This window comes from Callithrix jacchus, chromosome 15 (genome assembly GCF_049354715.1).
Source record: "Callithrix jacchus isolate 240 chromosome 15, calJac240_pri, whole genome shotgun sequence".
NCBI lineage: Eukaryota > Metazoa > Chordata > Mammalia > Primates > Cebidae > Callithrix > Callithrix jacchus.
The window spans coordinates 88,581,156-88,593,760 of NC_133516.1; the positions used below are offsets into that span (position 1 = coordinate 88,581,156).

General features: G+C 39.4%; 1 protein-coding gene across 3 annotated transcripts in view; it reads right to left on the reverse strand.

The window, feature by feature from the left end:
* Window positions 1-467: 467 nt before the first annotated feature.
* QTRT2 (queuine tRNA-ribosyltransferase accessory subunit 2) overlaps window positions 468-12,605 on the reverse strand; it is a 34,191-nt gene continuing 22,053 nt past the window's right edge. For 2 of the 3 annotated variants that reach the window (XM_008982427.6, XM_008982426.5), the window contains 3 exons: window positions 9,005-9,156; window positions 5,871-5,988; window positions 468-3,171 (listed from right to left, as the gene is read on the reverse strand). In XM_008982427.6, coding sequence (XP_008980675.3) covers window positions 2,940-3,171; window positions 5,871-5,988; window positions 9,005-9,156 — 502 coding nt within the window. In that variant the 3' untranslated portion in view covers window positions 468-2,939. Of the gene's footprint in view, window positions 3,172-5,662; window positions 5,704-5,870; window positions 5,989-9,004; window positions 9,157-12,605 lie in introns of all 3 variants that reach the window. The other variant, XM_017965229.5, reaches the window with a different exon arrangement.

Sequence of the window (12,605 nt, forward strand, 5' to 3'; positions counted from 1 at the left end):
GTGATGAGCGAGTTCTCTCTCAGTTCACATGAGAGCTGATTGTTTGAGTCTGGGATCTCTCCATTCTCTCACCATGTGATACACCGGCTTCCCCTTTGCCTTCCACAATTGTAAGCTTCCTAAGGCCCTTATCGGGAGCAGATGCTGGTGCCATGCTTCCTGTACAGCCTGTAGAACTGTGAGCCACACAAAACTATTTGCCTTGTAAATTACCCAGCCTCAGATCTTTCTTTATAGAAACACAAGAACAGACTAATACAGAGATAAGGGAATCTTCATAATGTGTAATTGAATATCTCCTTTTTGGATTTCACATTTAACATGGAAGCTCTCAGAACAATGAATACAGATAAATACTTTTTTTTTTCTTCCAATGAGAAATCTCTAGAACATTTCCGGTACTAAGGAAATTTAATATTTTGTTTAATAGACCCACTACATTTACAGAAAGCCAAACACAGTAAAAATTTTAAATTAAAAATGTTTTATTGGTTATTGCCTTTAATAGATTTACTACAATAAAGGAAAGGAATTTTTTTTTTCAAATGTGCTAATAAGAAAAAGACCCAGGAAACTGAACAATATTGGACATGGTTCTCAGTGTTTTGGACATAAACTCATTAATTTCATATGGATTCTATAATATTTACCAATACTCCCCTAACAATGCATTTAGCATTGCACAAAAATATGAACATTATGAACAGGTCCAATCCAACATGTTTCAAAACAATCAGATCCTTGGAAAACTGTTTTATGTAAGTAACCCTTGCCATTCATGGAGAAGTTATGAGGCTGTCCAAGAATTTATTCGTGGACATTCCCACACTATTAAAATCATATAAATGGGTAATATAGTTTCGATATATTTGTCCTCACCCAAATCTCATGACGTAATGTAATCCCCAATGCTGAAGGTGGGGCCTAGTGGAAGGTGTTGGGAGCTGTGAAGGTGGATCCCTTAAGAATGGCTTGGGCCATCCCCTTGGTGCTAAGTGAGTTCTTGCTCTGAATCTTGTTCCTGCTTTTGTCATGTGATGTGCCTGCTCCCTCTTCACCTTCTGCCATGATTAAGCTTCCTGAGGCCTCCCCAGAAACCAAGCAAATGCCAGTACCATGCTTCCTGTAAAGCCTGCAGAGCCGTGAGCCAATTAAACCTCTTTTCTTTACAAATTACCCAGTCTCAGGTGTTTCTTTACGGCAATCCAAGGATAGCCTAATATAATAGGCTCCCATACAGCAGCCACAAAATAATCAGAAACACCATTAAGTAATGCCCACTAAATTTTGAATAAAGAGCAAAATATAGCATAGGAGTATAAAACAAGTGCACATTTCTTACCCCTACAAAAAAAGGGGCATCTTTTTGGTTTTGTTATTGCTGTTTGTCTAAAAACTATGGTGTATGCATGTGGGTATATGTGTATTCCTTATAGAAAACTTGAAAAATATAGAGGTAACTTAGAAAGAACCACCTTCCCCTACCAGACTCAGGATCTCCTGATACCAATAGAACAACCATTATAAAACCCACAGGCAAAACCTGTCTTTAGGCTCTCAAATATCTCTACTGTTGCCTGTCTCCCAGGATGACAATTATGGCTATTAAGGCTATGACTCTAATCTAAAACATTTTGTTCTTCAAATTTTAGAGCTAGACAGTATCTTAAAAGTTCATTCATTCCTATCTATTATGCCTGTCCCTATTTATTCAGCAGGAAACAGGCATACAGAAGTTAAGTGAATTGCCCAGGAGTCAGATCTGAGCAGGATGGAAACTAGTCCTCTAATCGTTAGGCCAGGCAGGGCTCTGTCCAAGTGAACACATTGAGAATGAATCTTCACAAGAGATGGGGCTTCAGTTACTATGTGGTTAGACTATTGATGAGCCTGGAAGGAAGACCACAATGGATCTGTACAAGCAGATGAAAGCAGCTGGGCAAACTTTTGGCTAATAAGCAATTGTATTGGCTCTAAAAAGAAGTTGCAAATAGGCCAAGTGGTCAAATGAAGGAGTGTGACCTGGGACAGATAATCACAGGAGCAATGTTCAAGCCCCACATTCCCAGGATATCTGAGCCAGTTAAGTCACAAGAGCCATTTCTGATTGGCTGCACTGCCAGGGCAGGGTGGAAGACGAAAGTATCCAAAAGAGTCTCCTTAGAGTATGAGGAAGAACTAAAAGAAACCCTCAAACCAGCCAGATTTCTTCTCAAATCAACAGGTTTATGTCCAGAGGTCATGCATCTCACAGTCATTTCCCCTGAAGCCTCAATCCAATTCATTGGTCCCTCGGAATCTCATCATTCCCACTTCAAGGTTGTGTCCTCACAGCTAAAGCTTTTGTCTTTGACTAAATGAATCTCTATCAACTAAAAGAATTAGTCTAGAATTTTTAAAAGTCACATTTCAATTCTCTCTGATCAATCCAGGTCATTTACATCTTTGGTTTTTTTTTTGGTTTGTTTTTTTTGAGATGGAGTTTTGCTCTTGTCACCAAGCCTGGAGTGCAATGGCACGATCTCTGCTCAGGGTACCACCGCCTCCTGGGTTCAAGTGATTCTCCTGCCTCGGCCTCCCAAGTAGCTGGGATTACAGCATGTACCACCATGCCCGGCTAATTTTGTATTTTTAGTAGAGAGAGGGTTTCTCCATGTTGCCCAGGCTGGTTTCGAACTCCTGACTGCAGGTGATCCACCTGCCTTGGCCTCCCAAAGTGCTGGGATTGCAGGTGTGAGCCACCGCATCTGGTCTTCATTTAAGTCTTTAGAATAAATCTCCTCACCCTTATGTGGGCAGTTTGGTACAAATATTCTTTATTTTAGGAGACCCTATGTCTGAATATAAATAAAGTTCAGATTATTTCTTCTTCATGTCTTCCCATGTTACAACAGTGGTACAGGCTCAGTGTGAAGAGTGAGACTCGTATTTGCAAGATCTCAAGATGCTTGCCTGTGGATGAGCTCTTTCAGCTGTGCCAGTTTGTCACTTTTTAGTGCTTCCCGGATGGAATGGAAAAATCCAAAGTAGTGTTCAAAGTTGTGCATCATAAGCAGGACTCCGGCCAGCAGCTCATTGGTTACCAGCAGATGGTGGATGTACGCCCGAGTGTGATTCTCACAGCAGTAACAGGAGCATCCTCTCACCAGTGGGTTAAAGTCCTCCTGGTACCTAAGAAAGAAGTCACAGTGACATTCCAGAAAGTATGGAATACATGAAATCCACAACCTCAGCCATCCATTCTACTGGTGGTTAGCAGTGGTTAATAACATCACTGGCAAATGTTCAGTGCTGTGCACTTGCTTAAAATGGCAATATGGTTAAAAGTTAACAAAGAGCTAGGTACGGTGGCTCATGCCTGTAATACCAGCACTTTGGGAGGCTGAAGCGAGCAGATCACGAGGTCAGGAGTTTAAGACAGGCCTGGCCAACATAGTGAAAGTCTGTCTCTACTAAAAATACAAAAACTAGCCAGGCATGGTGGTGTGCACCTGTAGTCCCAGCTACTTGGGAGGCTGAGGTGGGAGAATCACTTGAACTTGGGAGGTGGAGGTTGTGGTGAGCCGAGATCATGCCACTACATTCTAGCCTGGGCAACAGAGTGAGACTCTGTCTCAAAAAGAAAAAAAAAAAGTTAACCAAGAGCACAATGAGTCAGGGAGACCCTGGAGTTTTTCTCTGACTGATGCAAACTGTAAGTCTGAGGTGACAAAGGAGCATCAGAAGAAATTCATGTGGTCACTCACTCATTTTGAGTATTACTAATCACATTGTAAAGGCACATGTTTAGGAAACACTTCTTAAAGTTTGACATTTAGGAGAGAAGTGAGTGACACCTCTTTCCCACTTACCACCAGGATTATTATCAAAAGACATGGGAGACCTTCTATTTACACAGCTTTTTGCAGTCTACCAAACACTTTCACATACACTGTCTCATTTAACCTTCGCATTCATTCCTGGAGATAACCATTTTTACTGACATTCTACCAATGAGGATTACTATGGGGTTGACAGGGAGGGCCCTGGAGCTACCCTGCATGAATTTGATTCCTGGCTTCTGGCTTCACAACTCACTTGGGCAAGTCACTTAATGACTCTCTGACTTGTTTCTCATCCATGAACCAAAGGTAATAATAGTGCCTATCTCTGACAACTGTTACAAAGATTAAATGAATTAGTATAGTAAAAGGGCTTGAACACTCACTGCTGGGCACATACTAAGCACCGCATAGGTGTTAACTTGCAACCTCCCACCTCCGCCTCCCACCATGACCAAATAATTTTCTGTATTAGAGACAGGGTCTTGCTATGTTGTTCAGGCTGGTCTTGAACTCCTGGGTTTAAGTGATCCTCCATCTTTAGCCTCCCAAAGTGCTGGGATTACAGATGTGAGCTACCATGCCTGGCCAGGTGTTACTTTAAACAACTATTAAAAATAAGTGAATTGAGGTCAGGAGTTCAAGACCAGCCTGGCCAATATGGTGAAACCCAGACTCTACTAGAAATTGAAAAATAAGCCAGGCATGGTGGTGTGTGCCTGTAATCCCAGCTACTTGGGAGGTTGAGGCAGGAGAATCGGTTAAAACCAGGAAGCAGAGGCTGCAGTGAGCTGAAATCATGCGATTGTACTCTGGCCTGGAAAACAGAGCGAGACTGTCTCAAAAAAAAAAAAAAAAAGAAAAAGTAAATTGACCAGACCAAAGTCACCCAGTGAAGAGCAGGGCTAGAATGTGTCTACAAACCTCAAAAGCTTATAGCCTGGTACTGATAATAATAGTGCAATTTCCAACTAAATCTATAACATAAATGGAATTTTAGTAGTAACCATTTATAGTAATCTAACATTTAAAAAACATACATCATTTGAGAGTCAGTGGATAACAGAAGAAAAAGGATAAAAGAAAAACAAAACACATCTATCTCTGTGGCTATTTTTTAAGAAGTCAAATGTGGTAGACATCACCATTTTTGAGCTACAATTAAAGGAGTCCCAAGAGAATATAGGTAAGAACTAGGATTTTCACTTCTTTCATAAACTCTCAAGTCTGTACTATCACTAGATAGACATAAATAAGTCACAAGCCATAGGAATTCCCTTTACATAAGACAAAAAAACCCACCCCAGCACTGAAGTGAGTGCATAGGCTCAAAGGAAAATCACTCACTGGTTCACTGATGGTTGTCACTTTTGGCCAAATACAAAAATTCCAATATATAGCTTCAGTATGCCTAATCTGAAAATCTAAAATGTGAAATGCTCCCAAATTCAGAACTGTTTGAGCACTAACATGAGGCTCAAAGGAACTGCTCATTGGAGCATTGCAGATTTCGAATGAGGGATGCTCAGCCAGGTTAAGTATAATGTAAATGTTCTAAAATACAACAACAAAAAAGAAAAGAAATCTGAAGCACTTCTGGTTCCAAGCATTTTGAAGAAAGGATATTCAATTCAATCTGTACGTTAATTTGTTCTTCGTAGAGATAAATATTTTATTTAAGATTTATAACCTGTATCTAACAAAGATGGCTTAAGTACTCTACAATTTAAAACTTTGTTGTGTTTCATCTTGAAATCCTGATTATGCTCTAAAGGAATAAAAGATACCAGACAACGGATTTGGTCTAATCTTTCTGTCAGCTTTTCTAAGGCAATTATTACCTGGCTCTAGTCTTCTGATGAGACAAAGTATACCGATTCAACTGCAGGAAAAAAAAAAAAGTTTTTTTGAAACTGAATTTGAGAAGGTCTAAATAATACCCAACTATTAATATTTTATGAAGTCATAAACTGAGAATAGTCCCATAAACTTTTAAAGCAGACTAAAATTCAGAAGTCAGCAAAATCCAAACTTTTAAAAATTTCTTACTTTTTTTCCTTCAGATTAATTTCAAATGATGTTATTTCTTGGTTGCAACCTGTTGTTTCAATTTTCTTTATGTGATCCACACATTTTATTTCTTCTTGTGTTCCATTTTGTTGTAATACTGAAGGACAAACCAATAAAAAGCCTTGAATGATGATCAGGTAAGAAGTGGCCATTGGGAACATTTTACTTTTGTAATTATTTTATGATCTTTGACTCTGTAATTTTGCTTCTGAGAATTTATCCTAAGGAAGTCACATAAGAAAAGGAAAACAGCAATATACTCCAAGATGGTCACTGACCTCTTAACTACAACACTAAAACAATTTAGAGATTTAATAATATCTAAGCAAATTATGGTTACAAGTACATAACATACAATCTTACCATCAAGAAATGATTTAAAAAACAGTTGGTGGGCCGGGCGCGGTGGCTCACGCCTGTAATCCCAGCACTTTGGGAGGCCGAGGCGGGTGGATCACGAGGTCGAGAGATCGAGACCATCCTCGTTATGGTGAAACCCTGTCTCTACTAAAAATATAAAAAAATAGCTGGGCATGGTGGCACGTGCCTGTAATCCCAGCTACTCAGGAGGTTGAGGCAGGAGAATTGCCTGAACCCAGGAGGCGGAGGTTGCGGTGAGCTGAGATCGCACCATTGCACTCCAGCCAGGGTAACAAGAGTGAAACTCCGTCTCAAAAAAAAAAACAAACAAAAAACAGTTGGTGGTCAGGCATGGTGGCTCATGCCTGTAATCCCAACACTTTGGGAGGCCGAGGTGGGAGGATCATTTGAGGCCAGAAGTTCAAGACCAGCCTGGGCAACACAGCAAGACCCCATCTCTATTTAACAATAAACAAATAAATAAACCAACAAAAGTTAACCGTTGTTTGTGTGTGTGTGTGTGTGTGTGTGTGTGTGTGTGTATGGTGGGGTTATCATTATCCCATATTACAATGTACATGCAAAGAAACTGAGCTTTGAACTACCTATATTCCAAATAGATTGAAGCAGAACATAGTTTTAATGTCTGTATTCTATATAGAGCCTCTGGCCCTCTGGGGAACCCAGATTATCCAGAATTATATGGCAACCTGAATTATTCCCTTCAACTCTCTGCTTTAAGAAGAAACATTCCTTGTACTGCAAAATAAACACCAGCTACTCTAAAAAAAGACAACTGCCTGGAACAGGGATAAGTAGTTAAGGGGTATTTTGGGAACAAATGATAACAAATCTCAGTGTTGGTCCTAGAAGAAGGACAGGTGGTCTTAGGAGGGTAATTTTATCAAGGGCAAAGGAGTAAGAGAAGCGACCTGAGCACCGGGCACAGAGCTGTTATAATTTTGTTCCCATACATTTGCATGCTGATGTGGGAAACCATAATAAAGCCCTCAGCTGGCTGCAGTGGCTCATTCCTGTAACCCCAGCAAAACTTTGGGAGGTTAAGGCAGAAGGATCACCTGAGGTCAGGAGTGCAAGACCAGCCTGAACAACACAGCAAGATGCCGTCTCTACAAAAAATTTAAAAATTAGCTGAGCATGGTGGCATGCACCTGTAGTCCCAGCTACTCAGGAGGCTAAGGTAGAAGGATTGCTTGTGCCCATTAAAGTTAAACAAATTAACTTTTACCAAGCAGTTCAAAGGTTTTCTTATGATTTTCACCACATTTCACTCTGAATGTTCTTTTATCTGGAGTTCAAGGCTGCAGTGGGCCATGATCACACCACTGCACTCCAGCCTGGGCAACAGAGCGAGATCCTATTTCTGGGAAAAAAAAAAAAAAATTTAAACCCTGACATTTTTGAAAACTCTTGTCATTTGGAAGAATTGCTGCCAAATAATTTCTCTGGATTTCTCATGACATAACTGGCAAAGGACTTTAATTTACTACACACACACACACGCACCCACGCGTGCATGCACACACACACACACACACTAATACTTTGTTTAAATGTTCACACAATTTCCTTTTTCCTAATCATGAAGAAATTTGGCTTTCTCTGGCCAAAAATGTCCTTGTTCATTACAGAGAACTCAAATCAGGTTCTTTTTAGAGCTTTGTATATTCCTGGTACTGAATGACTAACAGTTACCTCTGTTCTGGTGGAAATAATTCAGTTTATAAATGAAGACATCAAAATTTATAGTGTTAATGGTATACCTATCCATATACATTATGTTTTAGTCTGTCTAAAAGGACAGTAAAATTGACCTCCTATATATTTAAGAATTTGATCAACTTTATTTATTTTGTTTCCAGGGGTAATTCCATTTAGAGTAATGGTTAAGTTACTTTCTAAAAGTACAACAATCTGAATAAAATTTTAGTTACCTGTGAGGAATAAAATGAACCCTTAAGGAAGTTTCTGGTCCTATTCAAATTTAAGGTTGATGTGGTTAAGGAAGAATTCCAAGGACAGCACTGAAAGGAAAAGGAAAGGCCATTTCTAAAGGCCAGAGGGAAGAGTGGGCAGTTGACACTCTCCTAAAAACCTGCTTCAAGCAACTCCAGCCCAAAGTCTGTATCCCAGCTCCTTTTCTACCACCAGTTAAGTGTTAGACTCTGAAACTGACTTTCTTGACTTCTAAATAACTACACAATAAAATCAAATGGCAGTCCTTCAAAGCAACATTAGCAGAGGAAAACAGCTGTCAAAGTTGGGTGTATTAAAAAAACAAACAAACAAAAAACCAAAATGCAAGAACTAACACTAGGATCAGAGGGTCATGAGTCTCCCTGCGTGTTAATAGCATTGGGCTTACAAAGAAAAGACAAAAACTCTTTTGTGAGAAAACAAATTAACTTTTACCAAGCAGTTCAAAGGTTTTCTTATGATTTTCATCACAATTCACTCTGAATGTTCTTTTTTCAGGCTGTTAACAGAGGAGGTTTTGTTTTTCTTCGTTCTGTTCACTATAAAATCACATCCTAATATTGATGAGCCATATGTATAGTATTAAGTACCTGCCTTTGTGTGCCAACATGCCAGAGCACACATATAAGAAACAAAGGTGAAGTTTTGTAAAAGACTGGCTTTATATACACATATTTCTGTCTTGTGACTCAAGCCAAAAATTAATAGGAAATGCAAGAAATTTAAGGATAAGAAATTAGTTTCAAAAGACTTACGTGTCTCTTCAGGATTCGGCTGGTAATCAAAGTTGAAAGTTAGGGCACATCCCCGCTCTGTTACTTGATAAGGGAAAAAACTCTCAAATAAGTCTACTCCTCTTTCAATACACTCGAGCACCTCATCTGGTCGACTAATACCAGATATGAGCCTGTAAGAGTAACAATAAGAGGAGTGACATGAGGATAATGCAAGGAAGGAAATCAGAAAGTCCTTTTCTTTTTAAAAAAATTATACTGTAAGTTCTGGGGTCCATGTGCAGAATGTGTAGGTTTGTTACATAGATATACATGTGCCATAGTGGTTTGCTGCATACATCCCCGTCATCTACATTAGGTATTTATCCTAATGTTAGCCCTCCCCAATCCCCCCACCCCCTGCTACTCCTTCCCTAACCCCCCACTCCCTGACAGGCCCCAGTGTGTGATGTTTCCCTCCCTGTGTCCATGTGTTCTCATTGTTCAACACCCACTTATGAGTGAGAACATGTGGTGTTTGGTTTTCTGTTCTTGTGTCAATTTGCTGAGAATGATGGTTTCCAGCTTCATCCATGTCCCTGCAAAGGACATGAACTCATCCTTTTTTATGGCTACAGAGTATTTCATGGTATATATGTGCTGCATTTTCTTTATCCAGTCTATCATTGATGGGCACTGGGGTTGGTTCCAAGTCTTTGCTATTGTAAACAGTGCCTCAATAAACATACGTGTGCATGTGTCTTTATAATTGAAAGTCCTTTTAATGAACAAGGCACTTAAAAAAAATAATGAAAAACACCAATCATGGTTAGAGTGTCAGGCAGTGGATGGCAAGGTGTAATACAAAGAACATAGGGCTTTGGAGTCAGAGAGACTGGGGCCTGCACCCTAGCTCTGTCACTTCGGAAAGATTACTTAACTTCTCTGAGTTTTAGTTTTCTATCTTAAAAACAAGAGCAATAATATATACCCCCACAGAATTATTGCGAGGATTAATGAGATATTTATTTTAAAAAGCACATAATATATTTCTTTTTCTTTTTTTTTTTTGAGAGGGAGTTTCACTCTTATTGTCCAGGCTGGAATGTAATGATTTAATTTCGGCTCACTGCAACCTTCACCTCCTGGACTCAAGCAATTAAGCAATTCTCCTGCCTCAGCCTCCCTAGTAGCGGGGATTACAGGCACCTGCCACCAAGCCCAACTAATTTTCGTATTTTTAGTAAAGACAGGGTTTCATCATGTTGGCAAGGCTGGTCTTGAACTCCTGACCTCAGGTGATCTGCCTGCCTTGGCCTCCCAAAGTGCCGGGATTATGGGCAAGAGTCACCATGCCCAGCCCATAGTATAGTTTCTGATCTCAGAGAGAAACTCAATAAAGGTTAGTTTCCTTTCAACCCTTATCCTTTCTGAACAACCTCCCTGGTCATAAACTAAACTTTATAGTCTATCTTCTATACACTATATAGATTTTTTAGGAGTGCAAAGCTGTGTGCTTTATTTCTGCTGAAATATTTTGCTTGTTTTAACTGTATTTTACGTATAATAACTTTTCATAATTGGTACAATAAAGACATTTTAATCTACTATATCCTTTATAAGTTAATTAACAAAGCAACTCTTGCTGTCAGGATTTCACCTCTTGCCATAGGATCTAAGAATCTTGTTGGCTTTCTTTCTATTTTCTCCACTAATAAAATGTCTGCACTGTGGAAGGAGATGGTGTTTTTGAAGGTACATGTTGAGCATCCTTAATCTGAAAATCTGAAATCCAAAATGCTCCAAAATCTGAAACTTTTTGAGCACCGACATGACACTGAAAGGAAATGCTCACTGGAGAATTTTGGATTTTGGACTTTCAAATTAGGGATGCCCATGTACCCTGCAAATATTCCAAGATCTGAAAAAATCCAAAATTTCAAGGATTTCTGGTCCCTAGTATTTTGGATAAAGAATACTCAACCTGTAATAGGTAAGACATTCTGAGAACATTAATGGCACTCAGCCAGGTTTTGCCACTCCATGAAAACAGATGTGCAGATGCACTAGATCAGGGCTGGCTGGCTGCTGCTCTTTTTTATGTTTGTTTTTCTACCTATAGCCCCTTGCTATGAACTGGCACAGAAAAGCAAAAAAAAATAAAATAAAATAAAAAGGCTCATGTAATATTAAAGAAGCAGAACTCTTTTTTTTTTTTTTGAGGACCACAAACATTTTTACTTTTATTGTATGTACTTCGTGTTACACTCTACATTGTTCACTAGTCTGAGATGATACAAGACATACAGAGGAATGTTATTTATAAAATACCCAAAACCTTTCAAGTTTTTGCTCAATAATTTCACCATGTGCTCAGAAATAATTTACAACCCTGGGCACAAATTTCATTTCTTCCTTCATAATGATCACAACTCTTAACTATATGCGGGTTTTCCTGACTACAGTTTCTTTCAAGTAAAGTAATGTTTCAGAACTCCTATCCAACTGAAGCTGGCATTTTTACACACTTATAGAAAGAAAAACTATCTCAGCTTTCAAATTCAGTAACAGACATCTGTGAGCACTTAACATGCACACGTCCATAAAATGGCTAGAATCACTAGTGCTGACGTGTTCTGTGCACCAGAGTGAAACAAGTATAGGAAAGCAAGCAATGAACACAAAAGAACTAGGTTAAAATTGGGAGGCAAAGGCTGCCTGGGGTGATGAAAATACCTTGTTTGGGGTGGTGTTTACACAAGTGTAGACAAGTGAAAATTAATTGAGCTGTACGTAAGATTCATATGCTTTCCTCTAAGTTGTACCTGGATCTTTAAAAAAGTAGCAAAATTACGTATATTATATACTATCCAACAGCTCTAGAGGAGTGTAAAGCAGCACCCACAACCAAACTTCTTAATATACGTGCAAGAAAAAGGAATGAATATTTGCATTAAGTAAGATTAAAAAAACATTAAAAAATGGCTGGGCGTGGTGGTTCATGCCTGTAATCCCAGCACTTCAGGAGGCCGAGGTGGCTGGATCATGAGGTCAGGAGTTCGAGACCAGCCTGGCCAATATGGTGAAACCCTGTCTCTACTAAAAATACAAAAAAACAAGCCGGATGTGTAGTCCCAGCTACTAGGGAGGCTGAGGCAGGAGAATCACTTGAACCCAGGAGGCAAAGATTGCAGTGAGCTGAGATTGCGCCACTGTACTCCAGCCTGGACAATAGAGGGAGACTCCATCTCAGAAAAAAAAAAGCCATCAAAAAATATAGGTAGCCTAATACAACATCAACTGCATTCCGAAACTCAGAATTTGTAGCATTGAATTTTGCAGATCGTCTTTTCTTTACCAGCACTAGGTGAATCCTGCAGTTTATGGAAATCTAAGAACCAATCCTACTACTGTTGTCAGTCCCCTCAATTTCAAAAGCTGACACCACTCACTACCGGCCTCAAATCTAAGAGCTTCTTAAGTTCTTGTTGGTGAAGCTCATCTTTATCCCACTAGTCATCCATGATCCGTCCTCAACTTTCCTCAATTTAAACCAGAGTTCCATATGACTTTATACTTGGTCTCTAGTACCACGTTATAATGAAGAGACAACAATATTTGTGATTGGCACAAGAATGAGGGG